This window comes from Drosophila bipectinata, chromosome 2R (genome assembly GCF_030179905.1).
Source record: "Drosophila bipectinata strain 14024-0381.07 chromosome 2R, DbipHiC1v2, whole genome shotgun sequence".
NCBI lineage: Eukaryota > Metazoa > Arthropoda > Insecta > Diptera > Drosophilidae > Drosophila > Drosophila bipectinata.
The window spans coordinates 23,733,522-23,754,983 of record NC_091737.1 but is presented as its reverse complement, the minus strand read 5'-3'; the positions used below and the strand labels follow the sequence as shown (position 1 = coordinate 23,754,983).

General features: G+C 45.2%; 8 protein-coding genes across 9 annotated transcripts; 4 read left to right on the top strand and 4 right to left on the bottom strand.

Moving 5' to 3' along the window:
* The first annotated feature begins 99 nt into the window (after window positions 1–99).
* maf-S (MAF bZIP transcription factor K) lies at window positions 100–772 on the top strand. Its single transcript, XM_017238451.3, has 2 exons — window positions 100–256; window positions 319–772. Exons 1-2 carry the CDS (start codon window positions 224–226, stop codon window positions 682–684), a joined length of 399 nt encoding a protein of 132 aa, XP_017093940.1. The 5' UTR covers window positions 100–223; the 3' UTR covers window positions 685–772.
* Window positions 773–924: 152 nt separating this feature from the next.
* Window positions 925–1,779, top strand: LOC108123308 (mitochondrial inner membrane protease subunit 2). Its single transcript, XM_017238450.3, has 2 exons — window positions 925–1,157; window positions 1,209–1,779. The coding sequence occupies exons 1-2, from the start codon at window positions 1,064–1,066 to the stop codon at window positions 1,628–1,630; spliced, it is 516 nt and encodes a 171-aa protein (XP_017093939.1). The 5' UTR covers window positions 925–1,063; the 3' UTR covers window positions 1,631–1,779.
* An 88-nt stretch (window positions 1,780–1,867) lies between these two features.
* Window positions 1,868–2,664, bottom strand: Tcs1 (Threonyl-carbamoyl synthesis 1). The gene has a single exon (XM_017238448.2). It carries the CDS (start codon window positions 2,662–2,664, stop codon window positions 1,909–1,911), a length of 756 nt encoding a protein of 251 aa, XP_017093937.2. The 3' UTR covers window positions 1,868–1,908.
* On the bottom strand, window positions 2,664–3,139 carry Polr3K (RNA polymerase III subunit K). The gene is made up of 2 exons (XM_017238452.3): window positions 2,922–3,139; window positions 2,664–2,849 (listed from the first exon to the last, which is right to left on the bottom strand). The coding sequence occupies exons 1-2, from the start codon at window positions 3,060–3,062 to the stop codon at window positions 2,664–2,666; spliced, it is 327 nt and encodes a 108-aa protein (XP_017093941.1). The 5' UTR covers window positions 3,063–3,139.
* Window positions 3,140–3,206: 67 nt separating this feature from the next.
* On the top strand, window positions 3,207–5,002 carry DMAP1 (DNA methyltransferase 1 associated protein 1). Its single transcript, XM_017238207.3, has 5 exons — window positions 3,207–3,411; window positions 3,471–3,860; window positions 3,915–4,501; window positions 4,559–4,713; window positions 4,784–5,002. The coding sequence occupies exons 1-5, from the start codon at window positions 3,311–3,313 to the stop codon at window positions 4,847–4,849; spliced, it is 1,299 nt and encodes a 432-aa protein (XP_017093696.2). The 5' UTR covers window positions 3,207–3,310; the 3' UTR covers window positions 4,850–5,002.
* Window positions 5,003–5,460: 458 nt separating this feature from the next.
* On the top strand, window positions 5,461–20,784 carry Lrt (Leucine-rich tendon-specific protein). Of its 2 annotated transcripts, none has more exons than XM_070277919.1 (6): window positions 5,461–6,283; window positions 17,797–18,211; window positions 18,337–19,524; window positions 19,584–19,730; window positions 19,789–19,874; window positions 19,934–20,784. In XM_070277919.1, exons 1-6 carry the CDS (start codon window positions 6,162–6,164, stop codon window positions 20,538–20,540), a joined length of 2,565 nt encoding a protein of 854 aa, XP_070134020.1. In that variant the 5' UTR covers window positions 5,461–6,161; the 3' UTR covers window positions 20,541–20,784. The 2 variants fall into 2 exon arrangements, with proteins under 2 accessions (XP_070134020.1, XP_017093693.2); XM_017238204.3 differs by having other exon boundaries at window positions 5,472–6,283; window positions 17,794–18,211.
* Window positions 12,250–15,727, bottom strand: LOC108123161 (lysozyme). Its single transcript, XM_017238208.3, has 4 exons — window positions 15,609–15,727; window positions 14,490–14,645; window positions 14,284–14,436; window positions 12,250–12,563 (listed from the first exon to the last, which is right to left on the bottom strand). Exons 2-4 carry the CDS (start codon window positions 14,632–14,634, stop codon window positions 12,370–12,372), a joined length of 492 nt encoding a protein of 163 aa, XP_017093697.1. The 5' UTR covers window positions 14,635–14,645; window positions 15,609–15,727; the 3' UTR covers window positions 12,250–12,369.
* Window positions 16,370–17,356, bottom strand: LOC108123162 (lysozyme). Its single transcript, XM_017238209.3, has 4 exons — window positions 16,934–17,356; window positions 16,767–16,855; window positions 16,640–16,703; window positions 16,370–16,577 (listed from the first exon to the last, which is right to left on the bottom strand). Exons 1-4 carry the CDS (start codon window positions 17,085–17,087, stop codon window positions 16,444–16,446), a joined length of 441 nt encoding a protein of 146 aa, XP_017093698.1. The 5' UTR covers window positions 17,088–17,356; the 3' UTR covers window positions 16,370–16,443.
* Window positions 20,785–21,462: the final 678 nt, after the last annotated feature.

Below are 21,462 nucleotides of genomic sequence, written 5' to 3'. Positions count from 1 at the left end.
ATTACTTAACAGATTACAATTATTTTACTAAAGAATTTAAAAATTGGTAATCTCCCGCTATTTAAAAGAAAACTATCCGGCAACACTCAGTTCGTGCAATTTTATAATACTGAATTGATTCCAAGTGAATGGCTATAAAGAAGAAGAACAATAACAACGTAAAAAGTGAAGAAAGGTCGAGAAAATTTTTTGACACTTGTATAGCTTAATAATCCGATAAACTATGGACGCAAAACGTGAGAGAAAGTCGTCTCTGGTATGTAGGATTAAAACCCTTCGAAAAAAATATGGAAATTCCTAAAGAAGTCTGATTTGTAGGCTCCACTTTCGCCATGTCCCATTCCCGATATTACCGATGACGATTTGGTTAGTATTTCGGTGCGAGACCTCAACCGGACGCTCAAGATGCGCGGCCTGAACCGCGAGGAGATCGTGCGGATGAAGCAACGGCGGCGCACGCTTAAGAATCGCGGATACGCCGCCAGCTGCCGTATCAAGAGGATTGAACAGAAAGACGAGCTGGAGACCAAGAAGTCGTACGAATGGACCGAGCTGGAGCAGATGCATGAGGACAACGAGCAAACTAGGCGTGAGGTGACCAACTGGAAGAACAAGTACAAGGCACTGCTGCAATTTGCTGTCCAGAACGATATTCCTATTCCTAGCGAGCTGGAGGGTTGCTGATTAAATTTGATTCGATTCGACGAAGGCGATCACATTCCTGTTCCAGTCAAAATTCTAATAAAACTAAATAAAAACACCTGTAACTAAAGTACAATAGCTGGAAAATTCCCCTGTAATAACAGTCGCAATAAACGAAATCCCAAAAAAACCCCCTTGACCCGCAGCGAACATAAACAAAGTACGTGTCGGCGTTTCGTGGCGGGTCCCAACTATCAAGAAGAAGAAATGGTTATGCATTTACCCCGATAGCATCGCTACGCGGACGTATTTATTGAAGTATTTCGAGGCTGGGGTAGCAGAGAAGCCGCCACCAGGTGTCCCGCAGACGAACCACAGGCCACCCTTCGCAGAAATCTCCGCCGCACCCCGCGTCTATCACATGGCATTTCGTTTCTTTGGTAAATCCCTCCTCTATGGTCTGCCGTTGGGCATTACCTTCCTGGATTGCGTGGGCTATGTGGCCAGGGTGGACGGTGAGTGATTGGGTAGCCGCACCACTATCGACACTGACCTGTTCTTTACAGGAATCTCGATGCAGCCTGCACTGAATCCGGTGGCCGATGAGCGGGACTACGTGTTCCTGCTCCGTTGGGGCACGCACAACAGCGCCGTTGAGCGGGGCGATATAATTTCCCTTATCTCACCGAAGGATCCCACCCAGAAGATCATAAAGCGGGTTGTGGGCTTGCAGGGCGACGTCGTCTCTACTCTGGGCTACAAACACGAGGTGGTGCGTGTGCCGGAAGGTCACTGTTGGGTAGAGGGCGACCACACGGGTCACTCACTAGACAGTAACACCTTCGGACCTGTGGCCCTGGGTCTGATGTCGGCGCGTGCGGTTGCCATTGTCTGGCCCCCGGTGCGCTGGCGTGTGCTGAAGAACGAGCTACCTCGACGAAGGAGACCCATCCAGGCGGCCAAGACCACTAGCAACTATTACAACTAGACTGACCCGATGGAGACCCTACTTCTAAGATAGTTCCAAACGTGTACATATGTACAGATCACCAAAATATATTTTATAATCCATTGTTGTGTTCGCGTAGACGCGGAAAGCTAGGATGTTCTAAATTAAAAATTATGCTAAAATGTAAATCGGCCTTGGTTCGTTTTCCAAAAGGGTCTTGCGGACAAATATTAAGAGGAGTCTACGATTATATCGGAAGAATAAGAAAAGATAACCTTAACAAGAATATTATAATTTATTTGAATGTAAGGCTTAGATTATAGAATCTTTCGAGCCTGAATGCCATATTCTTCCATTAGCATCAGAGTCGGCTTTAGTGCCACTCCTGCTCTTACAATCTCGTAGTATCCCGGAGTGGCCAGGTCGATCACTGTGGAGGCTAAGCGGCGTTCCTCCGTTAGACCGATACGGCCTGCGTCGAAAACAGCCCCCAAATGGGGCCACAGCGACTGAAACTCGGAGACCTGAAGACTGCTGGGTGCACTGGAACGGTTGGCGCTAGTTAGGGCCAATGGCTGATCCTTCCACACTGCGCACAAGTCGCTCATAAACTGAAAGTCGGGGATGCGAATGCCGATCTTGGAGGTGGTGGGATTAAGGAACCTGTTGCTCAAATAGGACGTCCGCTCGATCACGATGGTCAGGGGGCCCGGGAGCAAGCGAGTTAGCAGCTCGTCGCTGAGATGGGCGGCCTGACCAAAGCGACGGAGGGCGGCGATATTGTGCACGCAGATAGCAACAGGCTTGTGTTCGTCACGGCCCTTAATCTCGTAGAGCCGTTGGATGGCCTGTTCGTTGTTGGCGTCGCAGGCCAGACCATAAACTGTGTCTGTGGGCAGGGCTATTACCTCGCCATTAAGAAGGCATTGACGGGCTAATGGAATTGCCGTCTCATCACCGACAGGGCACACTGTCGTTTTCTTTTCCGCCATTTGGGACTGCATGGCGGTAGACTTTGGGTGGGATTGATGCCCCAGAAAGCTTCTGGAAAGCAGAGTCTGTAAACGGCGCATTAGTCTCGCCAGTTGTGACCGCACTCGTGGTTGCAGCACTTGTAGAAGGTGGTCATCGGCTCGTCCGCCGATCGGGTCTGCAGTTGCATGAAGTACGCCCTCTTGTGGCTGCACTGGGGGCACTCTGCGTCTGTAGAGTCCACGTTCTCCCACGCCGCCTTGCCGCCCAAGACGTGGTCAACCTCCTGTGGGGAGAAATAAAGCATATCGCGATCTTTAACTAAAATTGCATCATCGGAAAATGCCCGGGTACGTACCTTGAGGCGAGGAAAGGTCTTTGCGGAGATTTTTCGTTTGATCTTCGAAATGTACGGGCAGGTATTGCAGGTGAAGCGATGGCAGCTAGTGTCCTCCTCGATGATAAGTATGTTTCCGCACGATGGGCAGAAAAACAACATAATAATAATAATAAACAACGACACGAGCACGTTGAATATTTTCAGTGTGGCCGAGTGTGGTTCCCCTATTGTTGCGCCAGCCCTGAAGACTGACGATGTTGCCAGATAGATTTGTGCAAAAACTTTAATACTTTCCAACACTTGCTAAGTACGATGCCAAATAGGAGCAGTTCGCAAAGATAAACATTGAAGAAAAAAACTATTGACTAAAACTTAATTAAATAACCTTAAATCATAAATCAGTCAAGATGTCGGCGGATGTACGTGATATTCTGGACATGGAGCGGGCCAACACCCCCGAAATAACCAGGGATTCCTTCCTGGCCACAAAGAAGCGCAACTTCGAACGGTGAGATGTGATTTTTATCACGAAAAGCTTTATATTCATGCAATTTATGTTATTTGCAGGACAAAACATGCTTCTCGTCGTCCCGAGGGCATGCACCGCGAGGTGTTTGCCTTGCTCTACACAGACAAGAAGGATGCGCCACCTTTGTTGCCAACGGACACGGCCCTGGGCATTGGAGCCGGCTATAAGCAGACCAAGGCCCGCCTTGGCATGAAGAAGGTGCGCAAGTGGGAGTGGGCGCCATTCTCCAATCCGGCCCGAAACGATGCAGCCGTCTTCCATCACTGGAAACGGGTCAGCGACGATTCCGCAGACTACCCCTTTGCAAAATTCAACAAACAGCTAGAGATCCCTTCCTACACCATGACGGAGTACAATGCGCACTTGAGAAACAATATAAGCAACTGGAGCAAGGTCCAGACAGATCATCTGTTTGACTTGGCCAGACGGTAAGTCATTACTGCGAATTATTCCGAAATCCATCTAATGAACTCTGTTTATAGCTTTGACCTTCGGTTTATCGTGATGGCGGATCGCTGGAACCGGCAACACGGCGCCAAGACAGTGGAGGAATTGAAGGAGCGTTACTACGAGGTGGTGGCCTTATTAGCGAAGGCGAAAAATCAAGCTAGCGAAAAGAAAGTATTTGTTTACGATGCCGAGCACGAGCGGAGGCGCAAGGAGCAGCTGGAGAAGCTGTTCAAGCGCACCACCCAGCAGGTGGAGGAAGAGCAGATGCTCATTAACGAGATGAAAAAAATCGAGGCTAGGAAGAAGGAGCGCGAGCGGAAGACGCAGGATCTGCAAAAGCTCATTTCACAAGCAGATCAGCAGAACGAGCACGCATCCAACACACCTAGCACGCGCAAGTACGAAAAGAAGTTGCATAAAAAGAAGGTGCACCATCAACCGCGGCCCTCCAAAGTGGACTCTGTGGTGAATGCCATTGAAATCGGTAGCAGCGGCATAAAATTCGCAGACCTGAGGGGATCTGGGGTTTCGTTGCGTTCACAAAAGATGAAGTTGCCGGCGAATATTGGTCAGCGTAAGGTTAAGGCCCTTGAGCAGGCTATTCAGGAGTTTAAAGTTGGTAAGTTGGAGCGCTGAGCTATGTGTTTAATTACGCTAATTGGGTTGTTCTTCAAAGATCCCGCCCCACCGCCTACTGAGGAAATTTGCACATCCTTCAATGAGCTGCGTTCCGACATGGTGTTGCTATGCGAGCTGCGCACAGCCCTATCCACCTGTGTCTACGAGATGGAGAGCCTAAAGCACCAATACGAGGCTGCCTGTCCGGGCAAGGTGAGTCGTCTTCCCTTTGAAATTGCATGTGGATAATTGTGGCTAATTTCCGTTTCCCTAATCAACGCAGACGCTGAATATCCCGCCCTCACTGGTGCCCATCAAGACCGAAGCCCTGGACAATAGCACAAATTAATTAAGTTAACTCACCCGTTTCCAGTCAGTCAGATTCTCCAGACGCCGAAGTGTGTGCGGCGTGCTAATCATTGTAACCCGTTTTCCACTGTCCATATTTGAGCATTTGCGCTACTCCCAGTTCGCTTGGGAAATAAATGGATAAACAAGAAAATTGTTTTGCGGCACACTCAATGTGAAAAGCAAAGAGCCCACAGTGCAGGCCAACGGTGGCCAGCAGCAGATGCCATGTCGAGTGTGAGAACTTTTCCTCGGTCGGGCCGGTGATTTATTTCTGTGTGTTTTCCAGCTAGCAATGCTCGGTTAGTGGCTCCTATTTGGGTTAGGCTAGGCCACTCGATCGGGGATGCCGGGATCGGATCATTGGCGAACCAAAAAATAAAAAAAAAAAATCCAACTTGGCTGCGTTGATATGTTCAATTCCACGATGCCAGCCCACACAGTTTGGGTATTCGGATGCAGAGGCGGAGGCGGCTCATTCATCGGACCAGTATTTGTGAATGAACGAATGCTAAGGCAAACACAACACCCATACGAATGCAAACCGAAAACGAGTCGAGGGCCAAAGAAGCGGAAGGCGGGAAGGGAAACGCACATGAAATCATTGTTGGCGGGTCGACCTGACTTACCTGAGCGTAGGCCGCTCAGTCGAGTTTCAGACGTTGTCGGGTCCAGTTCGGTTAGTTGCTTGCGGTCGTTCTCCATCGCTTTGGCCAGTGTACTTCTGTGTGTCTGCTGCCTCCTCACCTGGTTGCACCTCAGCGCATGCAACGCAAACGCAAACAGAGTTCGTCTGAGCGGCAAATGTGAAAATGCAAATTTGACCAAACACGAGTGCCCAGTGGTATTACCCGCTTACTCTCCTACCTGACATACCGTCTTTGTCATCGCAATCATCCCTCGATCTCTGGGAATCCTGGCGGGGGGCAAGGCAAACGCAAACATCAACAGAGTCGGGCTCGCATCCGTTTCCGGTTCTTTCTGACGATTGTTCCCTACTTTTTCATGAATGAAATTCTTAATTCGTCTCTGCGTCGTTCGCGTCTCTGTGTCCTGAGTGCTGTGTTCTCTGTTCAGTGTGTGTTTTTGAGCCGCATGTCCAGTTCCAGTTCCAGTTCGAACTCCAGCGGTGTCAACTGACGGCCCAGCAATCGCATTGTTGCCGCTGACGGGGGGCGTCAGTGCACCGTAAAGATCTTTATCGCATTTTAAATACGTTCTCGGCCAGAAGGCAAGACCCGGTCGTCGTCAGGTCGTCAGGTAGACGGAAACCAAACATCGGCCCCGGCCAGGTTAATGCAGTTTATTGTTCTATGAACGCTGGGCCCGCACTGTTTAAGTTTCGCACGCTGATAAAGAGCCGAACCAGCCGCTCGAGGAACACTACCACCATCCGTGGACTTCGCCCGGCCAACAAAATGCTGCCAAAGCTCAGGTGAGTTAAGTCGAGGTTCTGCGATAATTTGATGGCAAATAAACATTTATGTGTGCTCTATATAATAGATACGCCCACAATGGTTTATGCGATAGAAATCAAGTTGGCTTTCGCATTAATGCGTTCGAGATACATTTGCTATTCGGGCTCACTCTCTCCCAGCGTGCCTTACAGAAATTAGCACCTTTAATCTAATAATAGCTGGGGAATCGATCGCGGACTTAATTCGGTCGGTGCCTGGGGGGCAGGTGAACGGTTGAGATTGGTTTGTAATGAACTCGTATTAAGATTCAAAGCCCTAATGATTTCAATGGGCTGGAAGTCATTTAACGCCGCCCAGTCGCCACGATCATGCCACTTCCGTTGTGTGTGTCGTGTGTGTCGGGGACGTTGTGTGTGTCTCAAATTTCATTTAATTTCACGGGCTAATGTTTTCCCAATTTCTGAATGAGAAGAGGGGGCAGGCCTAGAGCCTACGCACTCTAGAAAAAGGGAGACGGCGCGAAGGCAAGAAAACAAACCCACACACGGAGGCTCCACTGTCGCCGTGCTCAGTTTACGCGCAATTAGCGCTTTGTTGTTGATTCGCCTTCTCGTTCGCTCGCAGTCTTCCACCTTCTTGCCACTGCCGCCGCTGCAGCCACCTTCCTCCTCTAATTTCGTATAACCCATCATCATTTTCACAGCGGGCAGCTCTGGATCGTTGGGCTTAAGTTACTGCGACAATGAAACACGAATGGAAAAAAGTCTTTTTATTTTCATTTCATTTTCGAACGCCCACAACGACAATGAAAGCGGAGAAAAAGATTGTTCATAATTAATGTTTATATAATTTTTTTACTGCTTTACATGCGGCTCATTAGCCGCGCGGGTCGGCTCAGCTTGGATTCCTTCCTAGCTGGCTGTTCTTCTTGACTTGAGATGGCAGGTTCGTTGCCTAAGTCTTTTGTTTGCACTGCCAGCCGTGGGCGTCCGTTTGATGCGGGAAGCGAAGCGGGAAAAGAGATAAAGTATGAAACATTTGTGCTACTTACTTGCCGCTAGCTGTTGCTCCACAACCAGTTGCCAAATTTGGCAATGGGAGCGCAACACCAACAGCAAGAGCAACCAACAGCACCAGCTTGCTGCCCACTTACTTTTTTGTGACCAAAGTGTGTCGCCGTCATCGGAGACCATGAAGTTGAAGCTTAACTCCCCGAAGATGATGCCGCGCTTCTAATGACTAAGCATTGTCTTAGCGAAGGGAGCCATTTCGAGGGTTTTTATTTTGACTAGGCCCAGTATCCGTAGCGGTTTCTAGCAGTGCATGCATAACTTATACAGCCATTCACTTAGCATACTCCTCCGCAGCATCCGAGCAATTTCTTGCCATACAACTTTGGATGGCAGTGTCTCCGACTGCGGCTCCGTCTCCGACTCAGACTCAGGCTGTGGCATTTGCATTTGTGTGTGGGCAGATCAGCTCTCGGTGTGGGCTAGACCAAGATTTCTGGCACGCTCGCGTTTGTGTCTATAGGTAGTGTGTGGCATATGCCAACTGATGTCGCATAATATGTTTAATTTAGTTCATTTTCAAAAACCATTTCCGCGCCGCCACTCCAATCAGCTTTTCTCTCGTTTAATAATTTCCCTCAAAATTTCATTGATTTTTCGGCTCCCCAACGTTGATTTCCATTTTATAGATATTTGGAGTGTCTGGGCGCTGTGGCTCGGCGTGTCTTGGCTTTCGAAATGTCGCAATTAACAGTCGATTTAGCATTATGCACATGCGTTGGCGGGCTCCTCATGTCTCAACTGGCTCTCGGAGGTTTGCGTGGGCTGTGAACTTGGTTTTTAGGTTTATTGTTGGCTCTGCTCTCGCGGAGGTGTTCGTGGAGAGTGGGGAGCATTGAAGAATGTCAGACTTTCGGGTGAGGCAGCCCATGTATCTATCCATCCATCCATCCTGACTGACTGACTGACTGACTGATGCAATTTCGTCACAATGAGATTACCAATCAAATTAATAAATGCAGCTTAGTCATTATGTTAAAAAAATATTCCAATTTTAGCTTTTGTATTCTATTCACTCAGAATATACATATTCGCTTTAAATGAATGACCCAAAGGCAAGTGAAATGAGCTGCAGGAGCGGACGGACCAGAACCGAAACAGTGTCCATAAATTTCGAGCTCAAATTGCTTTTAGTTGTTCGAAGCGGCTGCCGTCGGCCATATTCATATGCAAATGGCATCCAAAGCGCACACACACTCCGTTTCAAAATACGGCTTGGGTCCGAACGAAAAATCCAATTTAATTTAAATTAAACACAGCCTGGACGAAGTTCATTGATGTTCATGTTCGGACCCAGGCTAAGGCCCATAAAATGCAAGATTTTGTAAATAAAATAAAACAAAAATGCAGCGCACAAAACCCGGCTTATGTTCATTCCAGTCAATGGTTTGTTTACCTTGCCCCAAGGGAAATCCGAATCGGCTTGGATCGGATCGGATCAGCCAACTGTTCCTCCCAGGTCCGCACATGTGTTTCTGGGTCCGATTGTTTGCGGATTGCCGGAATATAATTTAGCTGCTTACAATGCCAACAAAAGATACAACCTGAGACAGACTCTGGTTGGTCTTGCAGTTCGGCGATTGTTGTCACTTATCGGTTACTTTGGCTGCGATTTGGTTAATTGTTCGAGTGTCGGAGTGTCGGTACTTGGCCGATCAGCTGCCCACGTGTGAGTTCAATTAAAAAGTAATTTGCCCAACACAAGCACCGGGCCAAACAAAGGCGAAAACAAGCCAAGACGGCAGCGTACCACCCACACGTTTCCGTTGACTTGTTGTCGTCGGCCCACTCTCGAAAAAATAATACTCACTAATTTTATTTCTCGGATTTGTTGCTGGGATCTCGGATCTATATGTGAGTTTACACCAAAAACATGTTTGTCAGACCTGTGATTTGCAGTTCGCTGTGACAATATTACCAGCAATTTATCTAAAAAAAATGTATTTGGCAGATGAAGAGGAAATCCACTCAAGTGGCTTAAAATGAGGTTAATTGGAGTACAATTATCATGGCTAAAAAATTAATTATCTTAAAACTATTGACATCCCTCAAGTGAACTGTACTCTGATATTTCCATTTATTTGCTTGAATTATAGTTAGGGACTGCAGAAATATTATATTTCCCATCCATGTCAGAATACCAGCATCCGTTTCCGTCTTAGCCAACTCAAAAGGGACGAAGGGCCATCACAATTAAATCCTTTCGTCCGTCTTCCGACACTCCTTGCCCGGAGTTTCCTGTCCCCTTTGTGAGAATTCCCTTTTTTGTTGGTGTGCCTCGGCATGCTAAATACTTTGGGGCAGACCACAATTGTTGCTGCTGCTGCTGGTGGTGTGGCTACTTCAGTTTCGAAAGCAGCTGCTTCGGTTTGCCTGTTGTGTGCCGCACGTCTGTGGTTGCCACTTTGCGTGACATTTCGACCTTTGGCTGGCTTTGGCTTTGGCTGCAACTTTTACTATTTTCATGCTAGGCACAAATTTCATTTGCCACACACACACACACTCACTCACCGCATAGGAGCCTCATTTCGATGCGCTTTCAACACTCGAACAATGCCCCAGCAGGTTGATATTCAATATGGCCAAAAAAATAGCAAATTACAAATTTCGCCTTTGGCCTATGCAACATGTTGCTGTCATTATGATTAGCAACATGTTGCCTAATTTGCTGCCAGTTGCAGTTTTTCTGTCCGACATTTGCGGCTAAATTGGCTTAAAAAAATAAGTTATTTAGTTTATATGTAAATAATTAGCCAACTGTAATGCCCAGCTGACTCTCTAAATTGCTGTACAGTGGAAAAAAATTTGAATTAAAAGAGTAACTGGCATTCGCTGTCTTACCAACTTGATTACTTGCTGTTTTTTGGTTTATTTTCATTTATTTTTCAGTTGTTGCCAAAGAAGGCGAGCTAACAAAAACGCGTTTTTAATTGTTTGCTGGCTTATCGCATGTTTTGGCCATTTTGGGAGCGTAATAATGCTTAGCGAAGTAGAGAGGAATCAAAAAAACCTACAGCAAATAATAATATATTAAGTTTTCTTGTGTGCCAGTTAGCTACAAATTATGTGCGAAACATATAAGAATTCGATTTATTTTTTCTTTTCTAAATAACTGAAATTTTTAGCCAGTTTCTTAGTTTTGTTGCAACAAGATACTCATACTATAAGAGTGTAGATACTTGCAACACACACACGCTCACGCACACCCATTTGCGCGGCGTCATTATCATATCTTTGTATCTTTTGATCTTCATCCCAGCATCATCAGGCAGCCAAAGTCGTTCCGTTCCGTTCCGAAGAAAACGTTGCAATGCCGTTACCAACTCAAGCCATTTTCAGCCATTTGGCCAGGCTTACTCCCATAAACCATCTCATACGTACATCTGTATACCAGAGGGTTTATTTCCGTTGACGTGCCTTAATTTCAGTCGGTTTGGGACTGGCTCTTGCCACTTTTCTCCATCTCCTGGTTGTGTGTCTGCGATGGCGCTATAAACCGAGCGCCTACACAGTACACATTGCAGGTTTTGTAATCTTAGAGAAGGGGGGGTTACTATTTCGAAACAAGAGGGATTACTTGGACTTTGACTTGGATTTTTAGAATTAAATAGAAATCAAGAAAAATTAATCTAAGACCGTTTCTTGCGTGAAATTTTATTGCCAAACTTTCTTGATAAAAATTCTTTAAAAGATAAGATGAGTTCCAAGAACCTAAAAGTCAACTGCTGCTAAATCAAATATTTAAACTTTAGTACGATATAGCTCATTAAAAAAAGAGTAATTTAAATTCGTTTCCTGCGTCTTGCGTTGTGTGGGAGCTGGCCAGATAAATAATCAACTCGAAACTGGCGTCTCAAGTCTGCACACAGAAAGGTGATGGCGACGGCTGCCTTTGGTTTTCTTTCCGATTCAGAGGCCTTCCGTGTCCCTCTGTTCCTCCTCTCCTGCACCTGGTTTAGGCCAGGTATCTTGATTAGCGATTCCGTGCTAAGTTGTGGCCAAACAGGCGCTGAGCAGGCAGCTAGTTGGCCAAAACCGATTGATGTCTTGTGTGTTTCATCGCCCTGCTGAGTCACCGCGGTGGCGACAGGTCAGCGTCGGGATCCGGACCAGGATGGGGGAGTGAGGCGTGGCATTTAATGCATAATTAGCCACACAGAGGATGGGAAAAAGCCAAAAGAAGTGACGCAGTGAGGGAGTGCGGAGCGGAAATCAAAGGCACTCAAACGTTTCGAATCGGTGACCAGTTAGCGTGACAGGGGGCGGAGTTGAGAGGGACGACAGTGGCTGAGCTGCATTTTAAAATATATTTTTATTGTTCAGGATGTGGCCGGTGTCTGGGCAATGGTCAACGCAACACAACACTTCATGTCGGTAAAGTGCTACACAGACAAAAAAGATAGAGGATTTCGGAAGAGGGAAGGCTGTATAAGATTCCAAATGGATTATATTTCTCTCTGTGCAGAATAAACTGATTTATTTTGACCACGTACATATGCAAAACGCATTCTAATGGAACCGGCAAGCCAATGCTTCCTCTGCCCATGTTTCGGCCATTGTAGTTTTCAGTTAGCAGTTACGCTCTGATTTTTGAGCCTCCACCTGTTAGTGTTATTGTTTGCATTCGGGCTTTGCTGGTAACGCTTCCCTGATGCCCTGCGGTGCGTTGATCGCAATAACCATTGTTGCCCCGAAACGGAAACGCCGCCTTTTGTTGAGCGGAAATGCAAAATGATATTGTTCAGCGGCAAGAACCTTCCATCCAGCAGTCCAACATATGATTGCCATTGCCTTTGAATGGGTGTCGGATTGCAACGTGTTGCATTGCCGCTATCAATTACCCCCAGTCCCAGTCGCCGTGTCAGTGGAAAGTGCCATCAAGATCCCCAACGCCCAAACAAAAAGTCAGATCGCCCACTTGAAAGCCCTCAGCTTGTGCATTTGAGTCTGGAGCCCAGCAAGCAATTATGCAAAGTATTCACATATGTATATACATCTCGAAGGTTAGACAACTATGGGTATAGAGTGGGTATCTAGCCCAGTCCGAGGAAACCGCGAGGCGTCCGAAGGGGTGACAGGCTTCGAAGGTTGCATGCCACACGTAGATTGGGTAGATTCTGGGGATTGCGACAGAAGCGGTCCCAGCCCTTCCAGTATTTGAAGCCCTCTCGTTCCTGGATCATCTTGGCACAGGCGATGTCGTCTCCAATGTCATCATTTGAAAAGTCTTGAAAATAATAAAATAAAATAAGAAAAATGAAATAGTGGAAAAAATTTGAAAGGATATTTTTAAGCATATTTTAAATGAGTAAACACAATACTGGAGGCGCAGATCACAAAATGATACTTTATATTCAGATCGGATATAAATTGGCAGAGCTATGCAGATCGGAAGGAGGAAAAATGGGGTAATTCAGAAAATCAACATTTTCATAGGGGTACCCCTTGAAAAAATTCGAAAAATTTTAAAACGATATTAAAGACATATTTTAAATGAGGAAACACAGTACTGGAGGCGCAGATCACAAAATGGTACTTTATATTCAGATCGGATATAAATTGGCAGAGCTATGCAGATCGGAAGGAGAAAAATGGGGTAATTCAGAAAATCAACATTTTCATAGGGGTACCCCTTGAAAAAATTCGAAAAATTTTAAAACGATATTAAAGACATATTTTAAATGAGGAAACACAGTACTGGAGGCGCAGATCACAAAATGATACTTTATATTCAGATCGGATATAAATTGGCAGAGCTATGCAGATCGGAAGGAGGAAAAATGGGGTAATTCAGAAAATCAACATTTTCATACGGGTACCCCTGCAAAAATTCGAAAAATTTTAAAACGATATTAAAGACATATTTTAAATGAGAAAACACAGTACTGGAGGCGCAGATCACAAAGTGGTACTTTATATTCAGATCGGATATAAATTGGCAGAGCTATGCAGATCGGAAGGAGGAAAAATGGGGTAATTCAGAAAATCAACATTTTCATACGGGTACCCCTGCAAAAATTCGAAAAATTTTAAAACGATATTAAAGACATATTTTAAATGAGAAAACACAGTACTGGAGGCGCAGATCACAAAATGGTACTTTATATTCAGATCGGATAGAAATTGGCAGAGCTATGCAGATCGGAAGGAGGAAAAATGGGGTATTTCAGAAAATCAACATTTTCATAGGGGTACCCCTTGAAAAAAATCGAAAAATTTTAAAACGATTATTAAGACATATTTTAAATAAGGAAACACAGTACTAGAGGCGCAGATCACAAAATGGTACTTTATAAAGAGATCGGATATAAATTGGCAGAGCTATGCAGATCGGAAGGAGGAAAAATGGGGTAATTCAGAAAATCAAAATTTTCATAGGGGTACCCCTTGAAAAAATTCGAAAAATTTTAAAACGATTATTAAGACATATTTTAAATGAGAAAACACAGTACTGGAGGCGCAGATCACAAAATGGTACTTTTTATTCAGATCGGATATAAATTGGCAGAGCTATGCAGATTGGAAGGAGGAAAAATGGGGTATTTCAGAAAATCAACATTTTCATAGGGTACCCCTTGAAAAAATTCGAAAAATTTTAAAACGATATTAAAGACATATTTTAAATGGGAAAACATGGTACTGGAGGCGCAGATCACAAAATGGTACTTTATAAAGAGATCGGATATAAATTGGCAGAGCTATGCAGATCGGAAGGAGGAAAAATGGGGTATTTCAGAAAATCCACATTTTCATAGGGGTGCAAAAATTCGAAAAATTTTAAAACAATATTAAAGACATACTTTAAATGAGAAAACACAGTTCTGGAGGCGCAGATCACAAAATGGTACTTCATATTTAAATCGGATATAAATTGGCAGAGCTATGCACTTCGTGAGGAGGAAATATGGATAAATTAGGAAATAAAATATTTAACTTTAGAAACCCACCTTCGCACTTTTTATTGCATTGTCCTCCTTTTCGTCCTTCAGAGCAATAATCCCTGCTATTTATTTGGAACAGACCGTAGTTTTTGCTATTGTTTTCCTTTGTGCTGATCTTGCTGGTGTCCAGATAACTTTCATGCTCCACCAAGCATATCCCTTTAGGGAGGTCTTTTACTTTTAAACTTTGTTTCGTTTTAAAATATACTCACAGTTTGAAAGAAAAGTCTTGTCAAAGTTATAGTTCTCCACCAGCACCCGAGTGAGTTCACAGCGCTGATATTTCTTTGTTTCCACTTGCTCCAATCCCAGAAATAGGATGGACACTGGAAACAACCACAGCCATAGAGCATTCATTTTCAGCACAACTGAAAGCGAGAACTTTGTTTATTTAGATTGAAGTGTTTTTTATGCAAATTTCCTCATCACATATGGACAGGCTCGACCCGTCCCGCGAAAAGCTAAACTTTTGAATAATTTGTTGGTTCTTTTAAATGCAATTTCCTACTTGATGGGTTAAGAACCTGAATACCCACTGTGTATACTTTCACAGTTTCATGGATTTTCACAGATTCCCATGGAATTCATGGACCTCTTTTTTTTTAGCACCAAACAAGAACCCATCAATAGTGGCTAATGATGATCACACAAACAAATAGCCATAAATTATGGCTTTGTTTACTCCCACAAGATTCTGTGGCCTTGGCGAAATTTTGTATCCAGTTGCTTGTTAGTAAACATACAGCTTTATCAATTATATTATGTCTAGATAAAATTTCCCTTTATGACTTCTCAGTGTTCCTACAATATAATGTGGTAGGCTTTTTATAGTCTCGTTTTAGTATGATAATATTTTCAAGCTAAATAATTACCATACATTCGATATGGCAATTGTGTTTAAGCGATTTCAGTTAGTTAATATGTGTAATTGGTTCCGCCGAACTGGTAATATAACTTTTACTGGCAGTACATCAAAAACAATAACATATTCAAATGTGTTTCCACCACACTATCAAGGCTTTTCAAGGTTGCCAAAAAGTAAGCAACCCAAGAATCGGCGATTGATCATTAAAATATACTAATATATTCGAGTACACGTTTCACTTTTAGTTTGATTTGCATGAAAAATAATATGTAATAATGGGATTGAGTTACTTCCTCCGACAGAACACTTTTACTTGAGCAAACTGTTTGTTTACTTTGTTTGCTTGATTATCGTGAAACAACAGCGTCTCTGGCAGCAGGAAACGGGTTTGTGGAGAGGAGCAGAAGTATCTGGGCCTACAAATTGCGGGAACTGAGATACAGAGTATCTGTATCTTCTTACCTACCGCGTTTCGTGGGTCTCGTTCTGCGTTGATGGCGTGCTTTAAATTATCATTTGCCCAGCCGATCGCTAGCTCGCCGGTGCGACGCAGTTGACCCGAGTTTAAGTACTGACTGCCTAGGTATTTCTCAGATACAATTGCGCCTCTATTCGCGGCTCAATCGAGGAAATTCTCTCCCAAAACGCTCCAAAACGGTGAGCACGACGACGGCTGATAAAGTTGATAAGGCATCATCGGCACGCTGTCACGGTTGACTTGTTGGCTGAACTCTCTAATATAGAAATATATGATGATTTCGGTCCAGTCTAGATCTTTTTGTGGGGTATTTCCCATGCAGGTAAGGGTAGAATTATTAGCTTCCAGCAATTGCATAACGCTTCTGATAAAAAAGTACTTTAGTCATTAACTGATCAAGTTCAATAACCTCATTAAAAGTTCATATTACGAGGTGTTTAATATGAAATTTTTTAAATAAATAAACCTTTTAGTAATGTAAAAACATGCATAATGAAAGAAGATTAAGAATATACATAATATAATATGTATATGCTTTCGGAATTAAAATGAAAAATAATATATTTTTTATTAATAAAATATCATAAATCCCAAAGCAATCGTTTTCTTTAAAGTTCTAAAGAATCACCCGATGTCAGACCTGGGAAACAAACCAAAGCCTTGTCTTTTTTTCAGAATTGATATCAGCGATTTCTCCGAAAATATTTATATTATTTATAAACAAATAAAAACAATATACTGTGGGGTATAATAACTTAAATTTTATTGGATTTAGTTTCTATGCATAGAGTTAATTAAGGCTAAGAGCCAGTCGGGAGAAGTCCTAGCAGCGCGATACGTCGGGCAGCGTACGCCCACGACATTTGCTCATCCACCCGGGCCAGGCCTGGAATCCATGACGGTTGAAGATCTGCATGGCGCAGCGCGAGTCATCCGAGATCTCGTCGTTCAGGAACTCTGAAAATAAAAACATTTTTATATCTGCAATTTTCGTGGGCGAATCGGGAGTTGTGACTCACCTTCGCATTTGATGTTGCAGATGCCACCGCGACGACCTTTGCGACACCAGTTTTTGCTGTTTATCTGTAGGTTGGCGGTTTATTTTAATGGTTTCAAAAAAAAGTTGGAAGGTTTGGGTTAACCCACCTGAAAAAGCCCATAGCTGACGCTCTGGTTGGGCAACTGCATGGATTTGGAGGTACTGCGTCCGCTTTCCGACTCCACCAGACACACCCCTGTCAAAAAAATATCATGAATATAAAATGTATCCTAAGGATTAGAAATCCTTCAGGTAGAATCGATAAAATACTCACAGTTGGAAAGGTAACTCCGGGGAAAATCATGGCGCAGCAGCTCCTTTGCCAATTGGCATCGAGTCAGTAACTTGGATTCCGTCTCCCATTGCGAAAGCAGGAGGAGATTCAGCACCAGGATGAGGGCTACTCCCTTGGGCAAATGGCTAGCCATAATGGGATGCTGGCGATGAAGGGATGGACTGCAAAAGGACCACTGCTAATCCTGTATGGGTTTGAGGTCTTAGAGCGCTTCCTCCACGGCAACTGCAACGTCTAGGCACTTTGCTGCGGAATTATTTGAATGAAACTAGATGCGTAGCTCCCGAATTCTGGGTTTTTAAAGCCTCGTACGCAGTTTTTTTTCCTATGGGTGTGGGAGGCGACACTCGGGATCGACCTGGTGACATGAAAAATATGTAGAGGGCATTCTACGAGTTGTGGTTTCCCAGACATGTATTAACTTAGAATATGGATTAATTACAAAAACATAAGATGTTATCAAGGGGGCACTGTAAAGTAGTAATGTGTTTGAAAGTTTTTCCTGATAATAATTCACGGAAAACCCCTCTCCTTTTGTCTCTCAGTGTATTCAATAAATCGCTTTGATTGCGTTAAGCTCTAAATTGGCAAATTGTCTTGCAGAGATAGAGATAACAATGGGAATCTTTAGCCCGAAACGCATCCACTGGATACTGTGGATGCAGTCGCGTCTGTGTGGGCTTTTGTGTGTCACAGTGTCAGTGACAACTGCGGCTTGACCTAAAAACGCACGATCTGGTGATGTGCGAGGTGCGAGGAGTGGATCCCTCTCGGTGTCCGAGTGTTTTCGCTTTCAATTCCCATTCAACTAATTTCCATGAAAATTTTTCCACTTCCAGCAGCCCGCTGATCATCCTCCTGTTGCTGTCTGGCCTGACAGCGGCCAATGAACTCAAGGATCTGCTAGAGGACAGCACATCCCCCACCACCAGCAGCAGTAGCAGCTCTCCCACACCACCAACCTCCATCACACCCACATCTCCCGCCGCCTATGTAGTATCTGCAGCTGCGGTTGCTGTGCCTGCCCCCTCGGCTACTGGGAAGGCCAAGTTGAAGGGCTCCTCGGGGAAGTACGTCAACAAGAGCTCGCCCAGGAAGCGCAAGGCGGAGCAGGTGTCGTCGCTTCCACTTCCCGTGGACGATGGGCTCACCGAGTGGAAGTGCCCCAACATCACCGGCACCCGGAATGCGGAAATCGAGTGCGGATGCGACCTGCCACACACGCTGAGGTGTAACATTGATCTGCATGGATTGCTGGTAAGCTTTTTCATATGGATATTTGATTTCCTTAAGATCTTTGAGGGCTAGCGAGTGTATTCTTACCTCTGGAAGGTGTTGTTAAGAATTCTTTATAAAAATTGTAATTTATTTATACTTTTCAGATCCTGGCAGAGCGACTGCGCACATCCCCGTACTCCATTTCCTTGCTGGACTGCTCTTTGCGGAATGTTTCCTTCCTGAGCGACGCCAAAATCTTTGATGGCGTTTCGCTGCATGGACTGGTTATCTCCTCCGGCGAAATCAAGCGGGTTCACAAGTCCGCCTTCCTGGGAATACACGGCCCTCTGCAGGCACTGGGTCTTCCCGGAAACGCCCTGATGAGTGTGCCTTGGAATGCTCTGTCCACTTTGGGCTCCCTGGAACGACTGGATCTAGCCAATAATAAGATCAAGGCCTTGGGCACAGCCGACTTTGTGGGTCTGGGCAACCTGGTTTACCTTGAACTGAGCAACAACCAGATATCCAGCATTTCCCAGAGAACGTTTGTCAACCTGCGGAAGCTGGAGGTACTGAAGCTGGGTGGGAATCGCCTCGGCGACTATCCTCAGAGCTTGAGGTCACTGAGTCAGTGCCTGAGCCTAAGGCAGTTGGATCTGACGGCCAATAATCTGAATGCTCCGCTGAGCGACCAAACGCTTCCCGGAATGAGAAACCTGGAGAGCCTGAATCTCAATCGGAACTTGATAAAAAGCATCCAGAACAAGGCTTTGGCGAACTTTTCGCGCCTGATAAACCTTTCCCTTCGTCACAACCAGATAGATGTCCTGCAGGACCATGCCTTCTATGGGCTGGGTGCCCTGGACTCCCTGGACCTCAGCTACAATGGAATCGTGGCCATTTCCAGTGCCTCCCTGCAGCATTTGACGCGTCTCACAGTCCTGGACCTGACCCACAATTTCCTTCGGGCTCTGACTTCGGATCTGATTGCCCCACTACCATCACTGAGAGAACTACGATTGGCGGGAAACGACATATCCATTGTGGCACGCAACGCCATGGACGGAGCCCGGGAGCTGCAGAGCCTTCAGATGCAGGAGAATCCTCTTTCATGCGACTGCAGCATCCGACCATTCGCCGAGTGGCTCCAGGAGTCCCAGTTGCACTCTGCCCTCTCGGCATCCTGCGTCACGCCCCCTCGACTCGAGGGAGCTCCTCTCCTGCAAGTTCCCGTTGAAACCTTAAGCTGCGACATGGACAACGTGGAGAAGGACAATGCCAACATAATGCAGCACCTGGAAACATTGGCCAAGCCGAATCAATCATCGCCTGTCAATTATTTATCTGAAGAGGTAGGTTTATGAGGATTCTAGTCATCTAAACGTCAGTTTAACCCATTTATATCTTGTAGATTATTCTACACGAGTTGCACTATTCGGCGGACTATGGTCTGATCCTGACTTGGCTCTTGAACCTCAGCAAAAAGGACTATATGTGTGATGCCATCTTCGTCTACAAGGAACAGAAAATTAACGAGCTGCTTATAGACAACTCTCCGGTAAGAGAACCCTTATAAGTTTTAAGTATTTGGAGTCTAACAATTTTGTATCCTTCAGATTCATTGTGAAAGCAAAATAGTCGATGGACAGAACACGGTCAGTGTCATTGTGCCGGACAGCTCATCCCTGGAAATTGGAGAAAGGTCAGTCCGATATTTGGAATCAAGTTAAAATTTTTACTAATCTGCTCATTATACTTTAGCTATCGGTTTTGCCTGGTTATGGTGCAGGAGCAGAATCCCAAGGCGGAGTTGAACATCGGTTGCTCCAACATCACCCAGTTGCAACTAAGCAGTCCGGGATCTGTTCCGGTGTCGCGTCAGTATCAAAGACCTCCCTATTACACTTCTAATGAACTGAGGCCGGAACTGGGACATGACGCAGGTGAGGATTACGAGCTGAATCAGCGGCGCTTCAACTCCATGGTGGGCAGTCAACAGCAGCAGACGCATCCACATCCCCATCCGCATCCGCAGTCCACGATGTTGCACAGTTACACAGTGATCGATTCGCTGAACAAGAGTTTCCTGCCGGGTCTGGGCCTGGGTGTGCTGGTCACCTCGGTGTTGGTACTCATCTGGGGAGCCACCCGCATCCGCCAGAACAATAGCGCCAATGGCGGGGGCAGCGGCAGGGGCAACGACAGTGTCGGCAGCAACAGCAGTGGCATGCACAACAACAACAACAACAGCAGACCGGGCACTCCAACGGCCACCACCTGCTACGCTGCCTCGGATCATATAGCCCGTCTGGCGGACGCAGAGAACGGATCACGGTACCTCAAGCTGCAGGCCACCACGAGCCTGTGAAGCAGCAACATGCAACAGCGGGGGAATGTTGCACCTGCCCACTCAATGAACCATGTGATAGTACAGTGGCAACTGTACCGACTTGCGTAGTTATAGACCATAGAAGCTAGTTCTAAGCTCCAATGCACTAATCCAAATAGTTGGCCCACACTAACCCATTTGTGCCATAAGTTAATCGATACGTAAGATTCCCATAAATATAAATGAACTATACGAATTTGTGGTCAGAATAATAGAATTAAATGATTAAATTATAAATATTTTTTAAATAGATTTCAATAAAACAAGAAGTATATAGTCTATTTATTCGATTTCTCTTGAAAATAGTATCCTTTTTTTGACCGTGGAAGTATTATTCTGACCACAATCGTATGAGTTCCCTCATCTGGTAGACCCTTTCGGGTCTCATCCAGAACTTTTCTTAAGTCTACGCCTACTTTTTATTAGATACGGAATTTGTAAGTCATGAACCGTTAGTACGTAAGGCTTAAATAATTTATTAACCAATTCCAAGCACACACTACAAAAGAGAAACATAACCACAAGTAAAAATAAAATGTGAAAAAGTAGAGGTCTGTTGCATTTTGGGCAGGAGGTGGCCGGTCCTAAGGTCAATTGGGCAATTTTTCGACTCTATTTTTAGAGTCGGAGAATTACGAAACAGCCGCATAATGCTAAGTGGGCTATTAACCCCCCAACGGTGACGTCACGCCACGGACATCACGATAGCATTCAACTAAATTAGTTAATTTGCCAAGGAAATGAGCTCACATTCATGTAGCTCTTCGGGGATTATAACTCCACACATGCCAGCCCTGGCATGGGTAGTCCTGTCCTATACAGGGTAACCCGTTGTGGGGCTTATCAATCCTTTGCGGTACTTATCGACTTAATGGGAATTTTTAATGCCTATCCAGAAATC

Coding starts and splice junctions, on each gene's coding strand:
- maf-S (XM_017238451.3), top strand. CDS start 224: ATGGACGCAAAACGTGAGAGAAAGTCGTCTCTG. Junction 257..318: donor GTGAGAGAAAGTCGTCTCTG/GTATGTAGGATT, acceptor TCTGATTTGTAG/GCTCCACTTTCGCCATGTCC.
- LOC108123308 (XM_017238450.3), top strand. CDS start 1,064: ATGGCATTTCGTTTCTTTGGTAAATCCCTCCTCTATGGTCTGCCGTTG. Junction 1,158..1,208: donor CTATGTGGCCAGGGTGGACG/GTGAGTGATTGG, acceptor TGTTCTTTACAG/GAATCTCGATGCAGCCTGCA.
- Tcs1 (XM_017238448.2), bottom strand. CDS start 2,664: ATGCGCCGTTTACAGACTCTGCTTTCCAGAAGCTTTCTGGGGCATCAA.
- Polr3K (XM_017238452.3), bottom strand. CDS start 3,062: ATGTTGTTTTTCTGCCCATCGTGCGGAAACATACTTATCATCGAGGAG. Junction 2,850..2,921: donor AGACCTTTCCTCGCCTCAAG/GTACGTACCCGG, acceptor TTCTCCCCACAG/GAGGTTGACCACGTCTTGGG.
- DMAP1 (XM_017238207.3), top strand. CDS start 3,311: ATGTCGGCGGATGTACGTGATATTCTGGACATGGAGCGGGCCAACACC. Junction 3,861..3,914: donor CTGTTTGACTTGGCCAGACG/GTAAGTCATTAC, acceptor CTCTGTTTATAG/CTTTGACCTTCGGTTTATCG. Junction 4,502..4,558: donor TATTCAGGAGTTTAAAGTTG/GTAAGTTGGAGC, acceptor TGTTCTTCAAAG/ATCCCGCCCCACCGCCTACT.
- Lrt (XM_017238204.3), top strand. CDS start 6,162: ATGAACGCTGGGCCCGCACTGTTTAAGTTTCGCACGCTGATAAAGAGC. Junction 19,731..19,788: donor TGCTTATAGACAACTCTCCG/GTAAGAGAACCC, acceptor TGTATCCTTCAG/ATTCATTGTGAAAGCAAAAT. Junction 19,875..19,933: donor TCCCTGGAAATTGGAGAAAG/GTCAGTCCGATA, acceptor ATTATACTTTAG/CTATCGGTTTTGCCTGGTTA.
- LOC108123161 (XM_017238208.3), bottom strand. CDS start 14,634: ATGAATGCTCTATGGCTGTGGTTGTTTCCAGTGTCCATCCTATTTCTG. Junction 14,437..14,489: donor CAAGACTTTTCTTTCAAACT/GTGAGTATATTT, acceptor ACCTCCCTAAAG/GGATATGCTTGGTGGAGCAT. Junction 12,564..14,283: donor ATGCAATAAAAAGTGCGAAG/GTGGGTTTCTAA, acceptor ATTATTTTCAAG/ACTTTTCAAATGATGACATT.
- LOC108123162 (XM_017238209.3), bottom strand. CDS start 17,087: ATGGCTAGCCATTTGCCCAAGGGAGTAGCCCTCATCCTGGTGCTGAAT. Junction 16,856..16,933: donor CCGGAGTTACCTTTCCAACT/GTGAGTATTTTA, acceptor TTTTTTTGACAG/GGGTGTGTCTGGTGGAGTCG. Junction 16,704..16,766: donor TCAGCTATGGGCTTTTTCAG/GTGGGTTAACCC, acceptor GCCAACCTACAG/ATAAACAGCAAAAACTGGTG.